Source organism: Zootoca vivipara, chromosome 4, assembly GCF_965207765.1.
Source record: "Zootoca vivipara chromosome 4, rZooViv2.hap1.1, whole genome shotgun sequence".
NCBI classification, from domain to species: domain Eukaryota; kingdom Metazoa; phylum Chordata; class Lepidosauria; order Squamata; family Lacertidae; genus Zootoca; species Zootoca vivipara.
Genome location: NC_142587.1, coordinates 30060651 through 30081612, shown reverse-complemented (window position 1 = coordinate 30081612; position 20962 = coordinate 30060651). Strand labels below are relative to the sequence as shown.

General features: G+C 42.1%; 1 protein-coding gene across 5 annotated transcripts in view; it reads right to left on the bottom strand.

Annotated features, from left to right (window-relative positions):
- AFF3 (ALF transcription elongation factor 3) overlaps positions 1–20962 on the bottom strand; it is a 221233-nt gene that overhangs the window by 42008 nt on the left and 158263 nt on the right. For 3 of the 5 annotated variants that reach the window (XM_035114249.3, XM_088668625.1, XM_035114251.3), the window contains one exon: positions 12545–12585. In XM_035114249.3, the coding sequence (XP_034970140.3) occupies positions 12545–12585 (41 nt within the window). The remainder of the gene's footprint in view (positions 1–12544; positions 12586–20962) is intronic. The other 2 variants (XM_035114250.3, XM_088668626.1) reach the window with 1 other exon arrangement.

Sequence of the window (20962 nt, the reverse complement as noted above, 5' to 3'; positions counted from 1 at the left end):
AGTTTCTCTCTCTTTTTTTTAAAGCTCTCTTTGGCCTTGTCAAATGAGGCACAGGAAGCAGAGCAGGAATTCTCATCACTAGCAGGTAAGAGAAGGTTTCACATTATTGAAATATATCGTTTCCTTAGCATGAAACCTCCAAGGGCATAAATCACAAAGTGTCAGTTCATAACACAGAAAGTTCTGGATAGGGCTGCTTCGTTTTCCTAAGCAGATTTACTACTTTTTCCTCTTAAGAGTCATAGCATTTTGTTGCTAGGCTTGCCAATTCTGAAAGAAAGAAAGAAAGAAAGAAAGAAAGAAAGAAAGAAAGAAAGAAAGAAAGAAAGAAAGAAAGAAAGAAAGAAAGAAAGAAAGTCTTGTATTTGGGTGAGGCCTGCACATTCCCATGTTCAGGGATGATATGCTGCAACCTGTTCTCTTTGTCATGTAGATAAGCCAGGAGGAAATGGGGCTTGCCACAGTGGTGCCTGACAGCCGGTTGGGAAACATTGGGGTGGTGTCAGAAATGGAAATAGATGAGTGCATGCTTGGATGGCCCACAAATCAATTGGGCTGCTTGGATGTTGAAGCAGGTAAGTCTGAAAGCCAAGTTCAACAGATCAGCGGCCCAATTTATCTAAACAGAACAAACTTTATTTGAGTGCATTAGTCAACACTGCATATAAAAAAGTGCTTATTAGGAGAAATTCACTCTAAAATGCCAATAAATTTTCATGAGGGTTATTTTTAAAAAATCACAAACTGCTGCCAAACTTGGGGAACTAAGATTGCAAAAATGAGAAACAGGGGGCATTGAAATTCACAGACACTTCCATCCCTTATTTAATGAAGTAGGAGTTTAGGAGTTAGGGCTGGTAGTATGGGCTAGATACTATGGCTTTCAACGTGCATTAAATTTTATGGCTTAGATATACAGATATCTTTCTGATTAGCTGTATGAATTATATGCATGATGACTGGTTACAAGTAGAGATGCTTGAGAAATTTGGCTCCTGTGAATTCCAGTGTGTACTGACTTGATCCAAGCCTTCCAAACTAAAGTACAGATTAGAATGTAATTATCCCTCGGATTTGTGGTATAGTTCTTGGCTCAAAAAACATACCAGAATCCATGACAAAATACATATTTTAGGACAAAATACATTTAGACATATGCATATTGAGCTAAATTGTGCACATAAATATAAATTAAAATGCACCTGAATACAATTTAGGGAGTTTTTTGTTTTTGTTTTTTTAAACAGATTAATGTGGACACAAGATAGAAGTGAACACATACAAAACTGATACTGACCAGAAATAGACTGATCAGCCTATCCCTCATTACAAGTAAAGTTCTCTTCAATCTATAGGTGATGGTGGCACATTTTTACTTTGAATATGAAGCTGCCTGTGAAAATCTGTAATAATAATCTTTAATGATTTGCTAGGCTAATTGCCTACTCTTATCTAGACTACACAGACACTGCACTGCAAACTGAGCAGTATAGCTATTTTGGAATCTGGACATACACTAACCACCGGGTGGAAGATATTTTGCAGATCAAGAAACAGAATAAATTTTCAGCTCTGTAGAGGAAAACCAGATAATGATATGGCTGGCTCAAGCAAGTAGTAAGATATATACCAAGGCAAAACTGAGCACCACAGTTGTACCTTGGAAGTCGAATGGAATCCGTTCCAGAAGTCTGTTCGACTTCCAAAACATTTGAAGACCAAAGTGCGGTTTCTGATTGGCTGCAGGAAGCTCCTGCAGCCAATCGGAAGCTGCGGAAATCTGACTGTCACTGAAATTTGAATGACCAAAGTCTGCCCCTGGTGTGCTTAATGAAATAAATGAAAATGAATAGTGCTCAAATTTGGCTACATTGTGCTCCATATTCACAGAGCCACTTATAAAGATATGTGTGGGGAAGAATAGGTCAGAGTGTGCTAGCCATGCAGGGCACATTAACCTTTCAATAGAAGGCTGACTTGTTCCAGAGAGCTAAACTCCATGAAATAGGCTAGTTTATTTGTTTAAAGCTGGACTGTGTGTGTGTGTGTGTGTGTGTGTGTGTGTGTAAGACCTAAGAGTTCGTAGGGTTTCAAGGTTGCATGAGAAGCATTCTGCGGAACAGATTACGAGTGCATTATGTTGGAGAGAGAATCAGGGTGGGAGTGGAGGAGGAGGAGGAGGAGGAGGAGGAGGAGGAGGTGGAAGAGGAGGAAAGCACTTACCTTAAGAAAATCTGAAAAACAGTCAAAGGAGCAAAACATTTGGAAATGAAGGAAAGTGGAAAAGGAAGCCTTGGAAATAAGAGTCACCATGGGGATCGTAAAAGGCAGCACCATTAAGGCAGCTGTAATAAACATCACAGTTCCTCCTACTCCCCCTATTGTGCATTTAAAAGAGTAGGAAGCAGAATAAATAAAGGGCAGGATTACATGGCAATTCAAGAAATAACCCTCTATGCATCTATATAGAAGAGCCATCCCACTTCTTGAGTGGGGGAACTAATTATTCTCCCCCAACTGTGTATCACCCCCTGTCCTGGCAAAAGGAAATATTTGTTAATGACAACCAGGAAGTGTCTGATTCAATTTGCATCTCTTGATGACGTTCCTGATAACAATCCTCCAGGATTGTTTACAATAAATATTTTGACAGACTATCTGTTCATATATATATATATATATATATATATATATATATATATATATATATATACATACATACATATACACACAATTAAAGCTTATTGTACCAGTCAATGAAGAGGAAGTATAATTTATGAATCCCATGTTGGTGCACATGTTTGCATGAATAGGAGAATTAAATACTTCCACATAGATGAAAAGCATTCTGGTGTAGGAAACAAAGTAATTCGTGCAGTAAAACCTAACCTCTTCAAAGTTCAATTGTTTCTTTCCACAAAAACATGAAAAATGAAAACCATGCTGAATAATGCATGGATAATGTTTAAATAACACCAGAAATACAACTACAAAACATCCTATCTGAGTAATTTTGCACTGCCACGTTTAAAACAAACTGGTTAGCTGTAACTTTCAGGAAAACAATTGTGATCTAGTAAAGACTATTGACAGACCCGTACTTAATCCAACATATATATATGTACCTAAAAGGACTTCCCAATGGAATAGGGGAAATGCTTCTCAACAAGAAAAATCCCAATATCTGAAGGCCTAGAGCCTTCATATAAAATAATATAGAAACTGGTATACTGTAGCTGAGTTGAAGCTGAATAAGTTAGGGGGGGGGGGCACATTGCAACAATGCTCCAGCACTTGACTTCCTATTGTTTTCTGGGCACAATTCAGTAAGATCAACATTTATTGCATGTCGCTGCAGGACATTTCAAAATAATTCTTTTAAAATGTCTACCGACTCAAACATGAGCAAATACTTTCTTCTGAAGTTAGAACAAAGTGGATGGGTTGTGAACTGGTAGTGGTGGGTATTATTACCCCATTAACATGGATGGATCACTCCCTGTGAAGTTTGAATGTGCTGCACCTAACTTCCCCTGAAAGGTTGTAGTCCCAGTAAGATGGATTGCCTCTCTACACAGACAGCCCTTGAAGACTGCAGAGCACTGCTGACTGGTTATATGGGGCAGCAAGTTCTGATTGTATAGTACTCCCTAATTCAAGGTGTTGGAACTGATGTAAAGGTAAAGGGACCCCTGACCATTAGGTCCAGTCGTGACCGACTCTGGGGTTGCGGGTGCTCATCTTGCGTTATTGGCCGAGGGAGCCAGCGTACAGCTTCCAGGTCATGTGGCCAGCATGACAAAGTCGCTTCTGGTGAACCAGAGCAGCACAAAGAAATGCCATTTACCTTCCCGCTTGGAGCAGTACCTATTTATCTACTTGCACTTTGACGTGCTTTCAAACTGCTAGGTTGGCAGGAGCTGGGACCGAGCAACAGGAGCTCACCCCGTCGCGGGGATTTGAACCGCCGACCTTCTGATTGGCAAGCCCTAGACTCTGTGCTTTAACCCACAGTGCCACCCATGTCCCTTATAGTACAAGGTCCTATATGGCCTGGGACATGAGTACTTGAAGGAACAACTCCCCTGATATCATCTGGCCCATGATTTAAGATTTACAAGGAGGTGCCCTATGCGAGGGAGATAGTGAAAGATACAGGAAACTGAATGCAGATTTCCAAAAAATAGCAAGGAGAGACAAGAGGGCCTTCTTAAACAAGCAATGCAAAGAAATAGAGGAAAACAATAGAATGGGGAAAACCAGAGATCTGTTCAAGAAAATTGGAGCTATGAAAGGAACATTTCGTACAAAAATTACCATAATAAAGGACAAAAGTGGTAAGGACCTAACAGAAGCAGAAGACATCAAGAAGAGGTGGCAAGAATTCACAGAGGAATTATACCAGAAAGATATGGAGGTCTCATACACCCCAGGTAGTGTGGTTGATAACCTTGAGCCAGACATCCTGGAGAGTGAAGTCAAATGGGCCTTAGAAAGCACTGCTAATAACAAGGCCAGTGGAAGTGATGATATTCCAGCTGAACTATTTAAAATTTTAAAAGATGATGCTGTTAAGGTGCTACACTCAATATGCCAGCAAGTTTGGAAAACTTAGCAATGACCAGAGGATTGGAGAAGATCAGTCTACATCCCAATCCCAAAGAAGGGCAGTGCCAAAGAATGCTCCAACTACCGCACAATTGCGCTCATTTCACATGCTAGCAAGGTTATGCTTAAAATTCTACAAGGCAGGCTTAGGCAGTATGTGGACTGAGAACTCCCAGAAGTGCAAGCTGGATTTCGAAGGGGCAGAGGAACCAGAGACCAAATAGCAAACATGTGCTGGATTATGGAGAAAACTAGAGAGAGAGTTCCAGAAAAACATCTACTTCTGCTTCCAGTCAGGATTCAGGCCTCATCATGGGACTGAAACTGCCTTGGTCGCACTGGTCGATGATCTCCGGCGGGCTAGGGACAAAGGTAAGAGCTGTTTCCTTGTTCTGCTGGATCTCTCAGCGGCTTTTGACACCATCGACCATAACATCCTTCTGGATCGTCTAGAGGGTTTGGGAGCTGGGGGCACTGTCATGCAGTGGTTCCGCTCCTTCCTCCTGGGCCGTGTTCAGAAAGTGGTGGTGGGGGATGAGTGTTCAGACCCCTGGGCTCTCACTTGTGGGGTGCCTCAGGGTTCTGTCCTCTCCCCCATGCTTTTTAACATCTATATGCAGCCGCTGGGAGAGATCATCAGGGGGTTTGGGCTGGGTGTCCATCAGTATGCTGATGATACCCAGCTCTACCTCTCTTTTAAATCAGAACCAGTGAAGGCGGTGAAGGTCCTGTGTGAGTGCTTGGAGGCGGTTGGAGGATGGATGGCGGCTAACAGATTGAGATTGAATCCTGACAAGACAGAAGTACTGTTTGTGGGGGACAGGAGGCGGGCGGGTGTGGAGGACTCCCTGGTCCTGAATGGGGTAACTGTGCCCCTGAAAGACCAGGTGCGCAGCCTGGGAGTCATCTTAGACTCACAGCTGTCCATGGAGGCACAGGTCAACTCTGTGTCCAAGACAGCTGTTTATCAGCTCCATCTGGTACGCAGGCTGAGTCCCTACCTGCCCACTGACTGTCTCTCCAGAGTGGTGCATGCTCTAGTTATCTCTCGCTTGGACTACTGCAATGCGCTCTACGTGGGGCTACCTTTGAAGGTGACCCGGAAACTACAACTAATCCAGAATGCGGCCGCTAGACTGGTGACTGGGAGCGGCCGCCGAGACCACATAACACCGGTCCTGAAAGACCTACATTGGCTCCCAGTACGTTTCCGAGCACAATTCAAAGTGTTGGTGTTGACCTTTAAAGCCCTAAACGGCCTCGGTCCGGTATACCTGAAGGAGCGTCTCCACCCCCATCGTTCTGCCCGGACACTGAGGTCCAGCTCCGAGGGCCTTCTGGCGGTTCCCTCACTACGAGAAGCCAAGTTACAGGGAACCAGGCAGAGGGCCTTCTCGGTAGTGGCACCCACCCTGTGGAATGCCCTCCCACTAGAGGTCAAAGAGAACAACAATTACCAGACCTTTAGAAGGCATCTCAAGGTAGCCCTGTTTAGGGAAGCTTTTAATGTTTGATGGATTTCTGTATTTTAATGTTTGATGGATTTCTGTATTTTAGAATTTCTGTTTTGTTGGAAGCCGCCCAGAGTGGCTGGGGGAACCCGGCCAGATGGGCGGGGTATAAATAATAAATTATTATTATTATTATATTATTCATTGACTATGCAAAAGCCTTTGACTGTGTCAACCACAGCAAACTATTGCAAGTTCTTAAAGAAATGGGAGTGCCTGATCACCTCATCTGTCTCCTGAGAAATCTCTATGTGGGACAAGAAGCTACAGTTAGAACTGGATATGGAACAACTGATTGGTTCAAAATTGGGAAAGGAGTATGACAAGGTTGTATATTGTCTCCCTGCTTATTTAACTTATATGCAGAATTCATCATGCGAAAGGCTGGACTAGATGAATCCCAAGCAGGAATTAAGATTGCCGGAAGAAATATCAACAACCTCAGATATGCAGATGACACAACCTTGATGGCAGAAAGCGAGGAGGAATTAAAGAACCTTTTAATGAGGGTGAAAGAGGAGAGCGCAAAATATGGTCTGAAGCTCAACACCAAAAAAAACACAAGATCATGGCCACTGGTCCCATCACCTCCTGGCAAATAGAAGGGGAAGAAATGGAGGTAGTGAGAGATTTTACTTTCTTGGGTTCCTTGATCACTGCAGATGGTGACAGCAGTCACGAAATTAAAAGATGCCTGCTTCTTGGGAGAAAAGCAATGACAAACCTAGACAGCATCTTAAAAAGCAGAGACATCACCTTGCCAACAAAGGTCCGTATAGTTAAAGCTATGGTTTTCCCAGTAGTGATGTATGGAAGTGAGAGCTGGACCATAAAGAAGGCTGAACATTGATGCTTTTGAATTATGGTGCTGGAGGAGACTCTTGAGAGTCCCATGGACTGCAAGAAGATCAAACCTATACATTCTGAAGGAAATCAGCCCCGAGTGCTCACTGGAAGGACAGATCGTGAAGCTGAGGCTCCAATACTTTGGCCACCTCATGAGAAGAGAAGACTCCCTGGAAAAGACCCTGATGTTGGGAAAGATGGAGGGCACTAGGAGAAGGGGACGACAGAGGACGAGATGGTTGGACAGTGTTCTCGAAGCTACGAACATGAGTTTGACCAAACTGCAGGAGGCAGTGGAAGACAGGAGTGCCTGGCGTGCTATGGTCCATGGGGTCACGAAGAGTCGGACACGACTAAACAACAACAACAACAAGCCATGCTTGTGGTACCATCAACGGGTAAATCCACAGAGTGGCAGCATAAGGCAGAGACTTTACGGTGGTGGCTCTTCAGTCATGGAACTCCTTCCTGACTGAAATCTGGTTGTCTCACACATTGCTGATGCTCAGGCATAAACTTAAAATGAACTTATTTTGCCAGGTTTTTGTTCACTGCATTGGCATTTTAAAGGCTGTTCCCATTTTGATGATAATCTCAATTACTGCTTTATGATATTTGTATCGTGTTTTAAGACCGTTGCTATCAGCTCTGGGATTTAGTTGGCGGAAGGGTGGAGTCTAAGAGCAGTAAATAAATGATTACTTGCTGCATGGCAGGACTAGCGCTGTCCCCAACTGAAACCTAGTTTAATATCTGATTGTGGTTAAGGATGTTCAAGGATTCAGTCAGTCCACATTTTGAAGCAAACCAGTCTCATTCACACTTCCCAGGCAGGTGGGAATTGTTATCCTTCAGGTTTCCCAATTTCCTGAATTTTCGAACATTCCTGGCTCAAAAAACAATGTGCAGATATTAAAATTCATATAAACTGTGTACTTTGGGACAAAATGTACACAGTTTTGTAATACAGTTGTTGGCTAAAAAAAAAGTACCAAAATGTGTATGAAATTTGTAATTTTTTTTTGTAAAATGCAAGTTTAAAAAATAATGTGAAGTTTTGCATTTATGTTTTTTTAAAAACATGCAGATTAATGACAAAAAAGATGGAACAGACTTACAAATGATTATACACAAAACAGACACCGACTGAAAATATAGTTATACATCCACCCCAAAGTACAGTCCTTCTCAGTTCTATTTTTCTAGAAAAAGAGGTGCCAGAACTCACCATGAACACCTCCCTCGTTCTCTTACGGTAGAATGGCAATGGCGCCTACCTCAGTTCTGAAGAGTTTTGGCTTTTTTAAAAAAGCCCTGGTTCCTTTATACTGAAAGGAATTTGCTCCTTGCAGTCTTAAAGTCACTTTCTTATTTTATTTTATTTTAAAAATCGAATCCTATTAGTTACCACATCACAAGTGATTATTTGTATGCCACATTCACAAAGTTCTAATTTTAGTGGTGCCATTCCAAAAAGATGCAGGCCTACAAATCTGTAGGATTCACTTTCCACATGTTAATTTTAACACTGGGATAGTTCCAAATTTTCTCAGTTCTGAAGTGAAATGGAGCTTATCCAGGGATTCGGATCCAGCTGACATGATGCTGGAGACATGAATGTGTGAGGAAATAACGCAATCACTTGATGAAGAACTCTATCAAAGGCTGTCAGAATTCACATAACATTGGTGACATCAGAGTCAGCATAGGACTCCACTTTCTGCAGGACACAAGCTGGTTCAGATCTGAACGGCAACAGCATGTGATGCACAATTTGGAATACATCCCTCCTTTTCCATCTTTGTTCTTTGTTCCTTGTGGTGATAGTTTCTCCAATCTGATGGAAGAGCTGCCCTCATCAACAGATGGAGTTACAGCTACTTGGAACCATTACAAAAGTTGAAAATAATTTGTGTCTTATTGCTTTCTCACCGCCCAAAGGCAATGCAATATTCAAGTGTCAAAAACAAACAATAAAACAGAAATATTTTTCTTCATTAACAAACCAGATGGTTTCCCTTGCACATGAGTCAGGCATTCACAGCAACTGTTTGACAATGCTTTTACAGCTTGATCCCAATACTTGCTGCGCTAGGTTAAGGGCTTAGACTTAAGGTACCAACATCAACTATGGAAAATGTTACTGCTCTGAAGTAACATGGATGCACATTAGCTTAAATGTATAGTATCAGTGTTTTAATTTTTATATCCTTTTGTTATTTACAGAGTATGAGTAACATCAACAAATTTCAAAGGGTCAAAGGCATACAGTGGTTTCTAAGACAATCTTTCTAATATTGTTCTATATACAATTAATTTCATCAAATAATAATTTAGGGCTTCTAGATTCTACACACCAAATGTTTGTTTTTCTTGTAAATATTTTTGAGGTCTACTCATTTATAATTCAGACACTTTTTAAAAAACAACAACCATACTTATCAACTCATCAAAGGGCATTAAGTGAGAAAGTCTATTGAGTTTTGAGTGGTCACAAATGGTATTTAAGGACTCGGTGAAAGAATTATTTCCTGATCAGTTGCTGCGAAGCATTCCTGTGAAGACTCTACTGACTCTGTCTTTCAAAAACGATGAAAGCAGTCAAAAGGTATGATTAACTTCTTAGTCCCTGCAATTTCCTATTGCTCTATTTGCCCTAGATTTTGGAATTGACTTCCTGCCTCACTGCAAAATGCACAGTTGCTCAGCTTGATAAATTGCACAAATTCATTTTTGATCACAGTTATCTTCTATTTACTACATAGCCAGTGAGGTTAATCATATGCTGAGGCAATTCATATTCCACACACATCTACCCTCTTTCCTCCCCATGGTACTTTGCATATTTTACACACCAGGAGATGCTATGTCTGTTGTCTCACTAAAATACTGAGAGGCCATTCCTGGATACCAACAGCCTCCTCTGGTTCACATATATGAGTTCTGGACTGCCTACATGGGTTTCCCTGAACTAAGGGAAATAAACAGGGAAGAGATGGGAGTGCGTAATAATTAAATCTTCATATGACAGCAAACATGTAAGAGCCCACAGTAGTAAACAATTCAAAGTACTGGTGCTCTGAGCTCCTGTTGAATCTTTAGAAATGCAAGCCTTCTTAATGCATGACACATGCAAAAGGGGTCCACACAATTAAAGGGGCAGCAGGGCTGTGCTGCTAGCCCCACCACTGACAAAACACAGCTTCTCCCAGCCCCATCATCCACACAAGGAACTATTCAGGGAGAAAGCCAACACATGCAGATTGTACAGGGTTCCAGACCCCGGGGATCTAGATATGCAGGCTTGCCACTTGCAGACATCCATGCTATGCCTAATGCATGGATGAGGTGGTGTCAGAAGCTGAAGGGGCAAAAGGGCTTAGAGAGCTGGGGCAGTCTGTGGCAGAGAGAAATCAAGAAGCTGAAGCTGTCGAGTGGGAGGAGGGAGGTCAAGAGGCTGGTGAAGAATCACAGGTGTCTCCTCCCCTGTTGCTGCAAGATCCCCGCCCCCTTGTCTCCCAGAACTAGGAAAGGCATGAAAAGGGCAGAGGAGAGATTGGCTGCATGCAGGAGCAGTCTCCAATTGCTTGGGAAAAGCCGCGAGAGGAGACAGACAGCTGTGGGGAGGCAGGGACCTTTAGTCTTGGCAACTGATTTCATGAGCAGTAGTGGGGAAAATTTTCAACTCAGGGGTCTCATTTCCTTCTGGGCACTGTCCCGGTGTTGTGTGTGCCCAGAGGCAAACATGGGTGGTGGAACCAAAGTAAATGTTTCCTGGTTCACACAACCATCCATCCAGGCAAGCAAACAAGAGGCATTATCTGAATCTAAGGACGCATTCCAGGAGGAACCACTCAAAGAGGTGCAAAACAAGGGTGACTGAGGGGTGTGGCTTGGGAAGAGAGGATGTGGCTAAGGACAGGGCATGGCCTGGGAAAAATCTCAAGGCTCAGGCAGAGATACCAAGAGGGCTGCCTTTAGCCTCCAGATCTGAGGTCCCTCAACTCTGCTTTAGAGTGTGTTAAGAACAGGCAGCCCACTTCCTCCTAGACCTAGATCAATTGGGCCACCCCCATAAAAAACCTCTTATCTGGATCATGTTTATCACTGACACCATACTACAGATCCTTCTGGTGTCCCCACCCAGCAGCAGATGTTTGGTTTTTCTAGATGGTGGTGAATGAAGGACTTTTAGATAATTTTGTGCTTCTGATTCTATTGGAGAATAAACAGAACCGGGGAGCAAATGGAACTTGCCTTCCATACATTCAGATTTGAGGTATGATTGTGTCTTTTCTTCCTGTTCTACATTACATATTTTTATCACAAATGTTTGTGTTCCTTTGTCTCCCCGCACCCTTTTCCCTTTGCAAGATTGGCTAACACAGCTTGAAGCATTCCATCTTTTGATAAGTTTGCAAAGACAAGTTATTTTTCCTGCTGTTTCAACGCACACACACACACACACACACACACACACACACATACACACACACTTTAAACAGAACAGGGCTTGTCAGTGGAGGTGGGATAGTTTTGATGGTCTCAGCCTCAGACCATAAAGAAATGTTATTCACCCATGCACAACGTATAATTCATCCTAAGTGGCAGGTTCTGCTCTGGAGAAGCAGTTGACTGAGCTGCCTTACAAAGTCAATTACTGCTTATTCTCAGGGAGGCGGGGGAGTCTGGGCCAGAAGGGTTGAGGTGCCTGCCAAGAAGGCATGGAAGAATTTGCTTTGTGTCAGCCTGCATGACACAGTATCTCATTTGTGGGTAAATATAAATCTAGTAGGCTGTTTTTGTTTTGTTTTTAAAAAGAGGTGCTGTAAAATGTACCTTCCAAAAACAACATTCCTTCTTCCCTAAAACTTACATAAAATCAAGACTGTGTTAAAAGACAGCCTTTACACTTCTAAGCAATCTCTTTTCATTAAAAGTTCTTTAAGGTAAAGCTACACTGTGTGGCTTATAACCCCATTCCTTACTCAGGAAAATGACAGAACATTTCATATACCGTATTTCAGTAGATGTTTTGCACAAGTAAAGACTGAGTAATTAGTTAACGTAAGTATTATTGTGTATGCAAGTGTTAAGAACTGCCAATAAGTTACTGAGAGAGAAGAAAAACCTCAAACCAATTTGAATAAAAGACATTGTTTTATAAGGGAATCAAATCTAGAAAAAAATTCCCCAGGAAAAGGGAAAGGGGGGAAAAGGGAAAAGAAGAACATCTTGAAATAAATGGTGTACTTATCGCTGAGAAATGAGCCTAGATACGTCTTTAAAAATGTTAAAGCTCAGAATTTACTGCATCATTCATGCAGTTTCATATCTCTCATTTCATGCCACAACAAGGGATTCTGCATACTCCATATGAAATACAGTAAGACTATGATTTTCCCCCCAGCAGCAATAAACTCCACACATGCATGACAAATCCAAGCATGCAAAAATGTTTAGCATCCCAGTTCAGAGATACTTTGGGGACAAAATCCGATTATGAGTTATATGCCACAATAAATAGGGCTCAGTGTTTCATAAAGCAATTTATAGTTCATAAAAATGACAAAATGTACCTGTCGGATAGAACCCGGAGAGCAGATCTCTGTGCTGCCTGCTGGAAGGAAGGGCAGAGATGTTTATCTTATACTCTGACTTTTAAAACAGGAGCTCAATGAACACTTTAAAAAACATGTCACACACATTCCTATCACGTGTCCAAATTTTAAAGTATTAACAAGTAGCAGTAATATGGAGATGTCTGATCTACAAGATGTAATAACACTTTGTTAAGTATGCTATAAAGCCCCCCAAATGGTTAAAGCACAGATCTTTCTATCCATATGATTCTATTCAAATGACTTTTTTAAAAAAGAAAACCTTGCAGGAAATAATTCCCTTCCTCCCCACCATCTCATTTACCATTAGTCCCCTTCCATTCTTCTGCAAAACAGACAGCACATATTTGGGTCCCAGGAATCATCTGTTGTTAGTTACAAAATTGTACGTTTAGCAAACTATGCAAGAACTGCTGAAGGCTTTCTAAGACGTCGTTGTGATACACTGTTGGCAAGTTCTGACTGTGCTGCAAAAGCACATGAATGTTCCATTGATGCTTTACCTCTCAGTTATTGCCTGCTGAAGGTGGTGGTGGTGAAATCCAGATCTCGCTAGTACGTTAAATTGTGGAGAGAGAAAATCACAGCCTTGCGAATTTAACAGGACGCTCAGTTTTTATCAGCAAACTAGCTTCCAATTTCTTTATTGTCCATTTGCTGACATGAGTCTCATGGAAAGTACTGACATGGATGGCTTCGTTTTCAGTGACTAACTGAATACAGTATACCTAATATTACAATAATCTTTTTTTTCAAATGATTTTTATTACATTTCCAAATACACAACATCGAACAATCAAACAACGTACGACGACGACAACAACAAACAAAAATAACATAAATGTTTGCATTTTTCCTTCTATCCCCTTATTCTAATTCACTTTGCTCTGCCGAGCTTTGACTTCCCTCCCTCCCATCATTCGGTTTTCTTTTCTACTCCTATCTCACAGTTTCTTTTAATCCAACTAATTAAAACCCATTCGTAGGATTTATTTCAGTCCTGCAAGTGTCTTTAAACTTCTACAGTTTTTCTCCATATAGTCCACAAATTTACTCCAATCCTTTTGGAACCTTGTCTCTCCCTGGTTTCGGATCCCACAGGTCAACTTTGCTAATTCTGCATAGTCAATCATCTTCGTCTGCCACTCCTCAATGGTCGGTAACTCCTGTATTTTCCATTTTTGGGCTAATAAAGTTCTAGCCGCGGTTGTAGCACACAAAAATACTTTTTGATCTTCTTTTGCAATCTCATCTCCTATTAGTCTAATATTACAACAATCTTGGCTACAATCATGACCAGGGGTAGGCAACCTACGGGGGCCCACGGGGGGGTCATTTAACCGGCCCATGAGCCACCCCCAAACCGAGATGCCCACTCGGTGAGTCCCCACGTGCTGCGCTAAACCGGCGCAGGGACTTGCTTCCGCAGCGCCGGAAATCACGTCCGTGCATGTGCAGATGCCGGAAATCGTATCTGTGCAGACTCTTTAGAAAAAGAGTTTGTACAAACAACTGTACCATTAAATCAATGGCTAATACTTTACACCCAAAGTTATGTAACATCTTTATAAACAAGAGTAGCCCCTTGCTATATTTATGTACAGTAAGCCTGCAGCTTATGCACATTTAACTTGTGTGCATTCAGTTTTACATCCTTGGCAAGTTAGTTTTTTATTTATGGGTAGGGAAAATGGGAAGGGGGAGGGCATCCAGGGGGAAAAAGACTTTGGCAATCCCACCTGCCATTGCACCCAAAGTGTTTTGACTATACACGCTTTTTGTTTTAGGTGCTATCCATGGAATGTAGCCCCCACATAACTCGTGTGTTTACTGGACTACATTTTATTACATTCAAGAAGCATGAGGTAGCACATACGGTTATCCCCCCCCCCCAAAAAAAAATTTATCCTTAGGTAATTTAATTGTACTTGGGTACAATTTCATTCACAGCATGAAACAATGGTTCTGCATATTGTTAATTCATAACTGTACCTTGCATGTCCCACTGTCTCCATGTGAGGCGACTTTAGCAAGTCAGAAACCTTATTTTTGTAGAGAGAAATCCTGGTTACAATCAAAAGTAATGGTTCTTTGTTTTTCAGTGGGACTTCCTCATCTTTCCTGCTTGTCGTGAGTGACATGCTTCATGACCCACCCTGCAATTATTTCAGTAATTCTAACTGTTTATTCCAGGATTTTTCAAACTGGTGCCACCGCTGGCTGTTGCCCAGTTGGAGCATAACAGGGTCTTCTCAGTGGTGGTTCCCAGTTTGTGGAATGCCCTTCCTGGCAAGGTGCACCTGCCTCTTTCATCATCATCATCATCAACAACAACAACAACAACAACAAGCTGATATTGGTAGGTCTTTTCAGAACCATTTAACTACAGACCTGAAATGGATCCAAATAGAACAGGTTTCTCAAATCTGATAAGCAGATCTGCGACATCTCTTCTTTTCCTTCGTATTTATTTGCTCATAAGTAACAATTAACTCTATGACCCTAGTAAAGATCCCCCCCCCGAGATCTGATAGTGAAATTAAGAAATTATGTACAGTACTCTCAGAATGTCTGTTTGAATCTTTAAAAGCTTGTGTCAGGTACAAGTCTTTTGTTCTGGTTCAAATTCCATTACCCTGGAGTAATCTCTGAAATAAACAGGAAGATAATCACATACGTATGTATGATGATAACCGACAGGTGATATAACTATATGTTGAAAGGTATAAAAATAGTGTGCCTTGAACTCTGCCTTGTGTGCTCCTTTAAAAAAACCAGAGCTCACACAAGGAAAAGAGCAGATGAATCTCTCACATGGGCAAGATGCCCGAAGTGAAGAACTTGGAAAAATTCCATCTCATGATCATGGAAAGCTCAGGTGACATGCCATTCAGGAAGGTAGACATACCATTCAGAGAGGCATATTACCTCTCCAAAACAAGAGCAGAACAACCATAGATAACTCCTGACTCCACCCAAATACAACAAAGCCAAGTGTCACTGAGTAAGACTATTTTAAGGACCCTATGCACAGAGTCTATGGCACCGCAACTAATTTGACAGAAAATTATCAAAGACAATTATCATATAAAAATTAGTAATCTCCTGCAAACTCATTTTCTTCCATGTTGCTATACTAATAATTTTTAACTTGCACAGGTTTTTGGTACAAGATGCAACACTGAAAAACATACACTCCAGAACTCAGTCGACTCGAGTTTTTCACTTCGGTAGTGTCTGTACTATGAGCTACTATCATTTGTAATATGTATTTGCTGCATGCATTAAAAATACATTTCAAACTGAAAAACTGAAGTGTAAGAAAACATCCCTGCAGAGTGTGTGTTGTGGTGCTCAGGGTTCTACCACCAGCACAACTCTTTCCCCTTCATTGCCTGAGCTACTCTGTCTGCTGTGGGGCTCAGATGTGACAAGTGAGTCACCTAATCCCTGAAAATTATGTTCAGTGTAGATTCATTTTTAAGTTACAAGCTGATTGCTTATTAAAGTATAACTGATGCACTTCCCTCCTCTGTGCCAGCTAATTAGCAGCTTTGGAAAATATTTTGGCCCCTCTGAATGTTACATAAACATCCGTTTTACTATAATCACCGTTGTCAGACAATATTAGTTTATTTGTCAACTTCTTGCTGTGTGTTGATGTTTTATTTATTTAAACGGTGTTAATGCTACTTCTAGAAATTTCATATTGACCATTTCTGTTTTGACAATTTGTCAGTGGACAACTATTTTTTAAAAAAAACAACCAAAGACCTACAGCAAATATTTTTTTCCAGCCTGAGAGCCACATTCGCTCATGCACATCCTTCCAGGACCTGAATACTTCTGGTGGGTGTGATAAGACACACACCACTCTCCATACTTCATCCACTTCAATGATACACTCCAGGCAGACAAAACGACTAGAGGGGTCCCTAGAGAAGGGTTGAGGAGGAGTGTGGCTTGCAGAGAAAGCATGGTCTGCTCAGTGTTCTTCAGGGCCACATAGAGGTGCCAGGTGAGCTGCATTTGACCCCCAAAGGGCTGCTTTCAGGCTGCTCGTTCCTCCTCCTCAGCCTTTGCTGCTGTCAGAAATGCGCTCGGGTGGGAACCTCACTCAAGTATAAGTGTGCTGGAAAAGTCAGCTTATACACGAGTATATATGGTATGTGAAAACAGGCTGGGAAATATATTTTTTCTACAGGCTACAAAATACCATGGTGGCGTTTCTATTTAAAAAACAGGAGGGTGGGGATCCTCTCCAGTGTGGTGTAGTGGTTAAGAGTGGTAGACTCGTAATCTGGGGAACCGGGTTCCCGTCTCCGCTCCTCCACATGGAGCTGCTGGGTGACCTTGGGCTAGTCACACTTCTTTGAAGTCTCTCAGCCCCACTCACCTCACAGAGTGTTTGTTGTGGGGGAGGAAGGGAAAGGAGAATGTTAGCCGCTTTGAGACTCCTTCGGGTAGTGATAAAGCGGGATATCAAATCCAAACTCTTCTTCTTCTTCTTCTCTCCTGTTTCTCTGGAGACAGAGACAGACTGGGTTTGTGGAAGGCCATAGCTCAGTGGCAGAGCACCTGGTTTGCATAGAGACGGTCCCAGCATTTCCAAGTAGGGCTGGAATTCCAGAGAGCTGCTGTTAGTCAGCATACAGACACTACTGAGCTAGATGTATAAGGTCACTTACCAAGTTCCTATTTGCTAAGTATTTGTTGCTGCTGTAGCTACCACAGCACAATCTATATTTCCTCCATGATTATTAAAAAACAGAGGGCAATGCTGGGTTGCCCAAAAACCAGAACAGCAATGGCACCCTTGCACATGTTATATTCTAGCAAGCGGGATCTGCAACAACATGGAGTACTCCTGTTTGACTGTTTCATTTAATCTGCCATTTGCTCTTTCATTATATTCCATTCCATTTCCTCTTGCACCTGGTTTTCTGTTTCCACCATCCACAGAGTCAGTCAGCATTCCAGGGCCACTAAGCACATTAAGTGCCCATTGGTTTATCAATCTGGCTTAGTTCCTATCCACCCACCCCCAGGTTTTTTGCACTCTTGCAAACCTTGGGGTCTTCTCCTGTCTCCCCTTCTGTGGGCAGGTGATGCTTTTTTTTTTTTTAGCTACGTAAGCAACAATGCTCACAGATGAGAACCAGAAATTCAGGGAAGTGTGTGTGTGTGTGTGTGTGTGTGTGTGTGTGTGTGTTGCAAATAAGGAATGTTGCGCACAGGTATTTGACCTAAAACTGTTCCCCTGAAGCTGTGTTTATAGCTCCTTATCTTTATTTGAAATCAATACAGTTATTTCAGGAAACTTGCTACTGTACACAAAGAAGGGTTGTGATTCTGCTCAAGTGGATTTTAACAATACTGCTGTGCTAGAAGTAGGAGAGGGGGAGGGGGGAATACTGATGGTCTGGAATACAGAGCAAAGAATTTCAGGTGAATTGCTCAGCTTTGATACCTCAGTTGCCATAAATTGTAAGATACAGGATCTTGTCCATCTCTTCCCCCAGCCCTCCATTAGTGGATATAGATTCATTCAGCGCTAGGTCGATTGATTCCCTCTCAGCCTATTAATCACTCTGGAAAAGTTCCAGCTGTACTTCAAGTCCATGAGACAACACAAGTATTCTAACAGCAGTAATAATTTTGTGGTTCTCATTCCCTTGAGATTGCATCTTCTATCTCCAGCTTTCATTACAACAAGTCAGAAGTTGGGGAAATAATCAGCAAATATTTAGGTTTCAGCGTCGGTAAAACAAACTACGTCCCCCAAAACTGCCATGAGTTGCCATCTGTTGGTGAAAGGAAATCAAAGGGGAAACTGAATGCCTCCATTGTAATTGGGAGTGAAAGTGAGCAACTTCAATGTAATTAGAGTACAGCAATGCACGGAAGAAGCTGAAAGTTGCTGCTGGGGAAGAGGTGAGCTGTGCCTTACAATGGTCAGAAAAATTTGAAAAATGCTAATACTAAGACCGCGAGAGGCAGTGAGAGATTTTACTTTCTTGGGCTGCACGATCACTCCAGATGGTGACAGCAGTCACGAAATTAAAAGACACCTGCTTATTGGGAGAAAACCACTGACAAACCTAGGCAGCATCTTAAAAAGCAGAAACATCACCTTGCCGACAAAGGTCCGTATAGTTAAAGCTATGGTTTTCCCAGTAGTGATGTATGGAAGTGAGAGCTGGACCATAAAGAAGGCTGATGGCCGAAGAATTGATGCTTTTGAATTATGGTGCTGGAGGAGACTCTTGAGAGTCCTGTGGACTGCAAGAAGATCAAACCTATCCATTCTGAAGGAAATCAGCCCTGAGTGCTCACTGGAAGGACAGATCATGAAGCTGAGGCTCCAATACTTTGGCCACCTCATGAGAAGAGAAGACCCCCTGGAAAAGACCCTGTTGTTGGGAAAGATTGAGGGCACAAGGAGAAGGGGACGACAGAGGACACGATAGTTGGACAATGTTCTTGAAGTTACGAACATGAGCTTGACCAAACTGCGGGAGGCAGTAGAAGACAGGAGTGCCTGGCGTGCTCTGGTCCATGGGGTCACGAAGAATCGGACACGACTAAACAACAAACAACAATACTAAGGCCAGATAATATATGCTGCATTAAGCTTTGAATCTGCAGGCATTTTACCCTATGTTACAATTTAACAACTTTAGTAACTCCTTTTTAACAATAAAGAAGAACTATACGATGGGAGAGGTGTCTGCCAGTTATTGATGTAGAGGAAAAAATGGACTGGACCCTAATTATAGGCTGGGATAATTCATAGTTGGGAAGAACAATCAATGCGACTTATTTCTTGTACTTGCTGGGTAGTAAACAGGCTACACTACTGCTGGAACCTGGCCACAACTATGGTAATGTACTCAATGAGCATCTCTCCAGTATGTTCCATATTACAGAATCTGGCTTACAAAGTGGCTTATGATATAAACAATTGATATACAATAAAAGCAAGGGCAGAATGAAACAGCCTCTGCTTAGTCAGCGAATGTGGAAGACAAGTATTTCAAAAGCTAGGCATTAAAAAAAAGGGGGGGGGAAGAGTAAGTTTAAGAAAAGAAGGCCCTGAATGGAAAAATGATGAATGGGAAGAGGTTTCATTGGTGTTTGAAGTCAACTTAGTTCATTATAAAAATGGTGATATTCCTTTTTATTATTGCATATATTTTATTCTTCAAGAATATTTGTGGTTGTTGTTGATGATGATAATGGTGTTTGTTGCTGTTGTGGTGGTGGTGGTGCTGTGTCTTGAGAGACAATGGAGTGCACTTTGGAGGGGGCGGTGAAATCAAACCACTGGGGAATCACAGGGCCTGCTGTGGCTGCAGACACCAGTAACTTGTAACTGCTGCCTCCTGCATTGTTTTTGCTGTGTTAGCAGCACCAAAGTGACCTCCCCGGGGCACAAGCCTGGGGAGTGTGTATGGAAGTCCTGGGTTGTCAAGAAAACTGCTCAGCTTCGCTGATGTGGTCCAAAGGAAAGTGAAACAATACATTTGGTACCAGCTTGGCTGCAGGAGTTGCCAGAAGGAGGTGTATAAGAAGACACCATCCAACCACTTTAGGGACTGCATACCATATTTGTATAGGGTTTTTCAAGACAGTGGATAACAAGAAAAAAAAGGTAGATGACAGACAGACAGACAGACAGACAGACAGACAGAGTTTTGATAGCTTGCCTAAAACTTGAGAGGGGGGAGACACATTTAGTTTTGCCCACTGAAGCAGTACTATCCCATACTTTGGACTGAGCATGTCCTCAGGTGATGCCTGCTACTGGAGAGGAGGACATGCTGAAAGAAGGAGGTTCAGTGCAGACCATAGAATCATCAGGCAAGCAGGTCACCAATTGCAGTCATTAACAGTCGTTAACAGTCATCAACAGGTTTACCCTTCCTATCAGCCCATCACCCATTCCCATCACCCCTCACCCCACCCTCTGACTATACATAAGGGTCTGGTTACTTCTGTTTCAGTGTATCTGAAGAAGTGTGCATGCACACGAAAGCTCATACCAAAATAAAAACTTAGTTGGTCTTTAAGGTGCTACTGAAGGAATTTTTTTATTAGGTCACCTTATGTTCTGCATAACTATTTCTGTGCTTCCACCTTGCCTCTGGGTGTCACCTACCAAACAATGTAATTGCACAAGCAGTGCTAAATTCACCGAGCTCACAGAGATGAATGGGCTTGTGCAATAGCATCCCTTCCTGGCGAATCCTCTCTGCTCCTGCCCACATTCCCTTCCCTTTCTAACACCATCCAAGTGCTTACTTTACATAATTTATGACAAGCATCGAACTTTCAGTGCATCACTGTGGAATATACACTTGACCTTATCTCTAT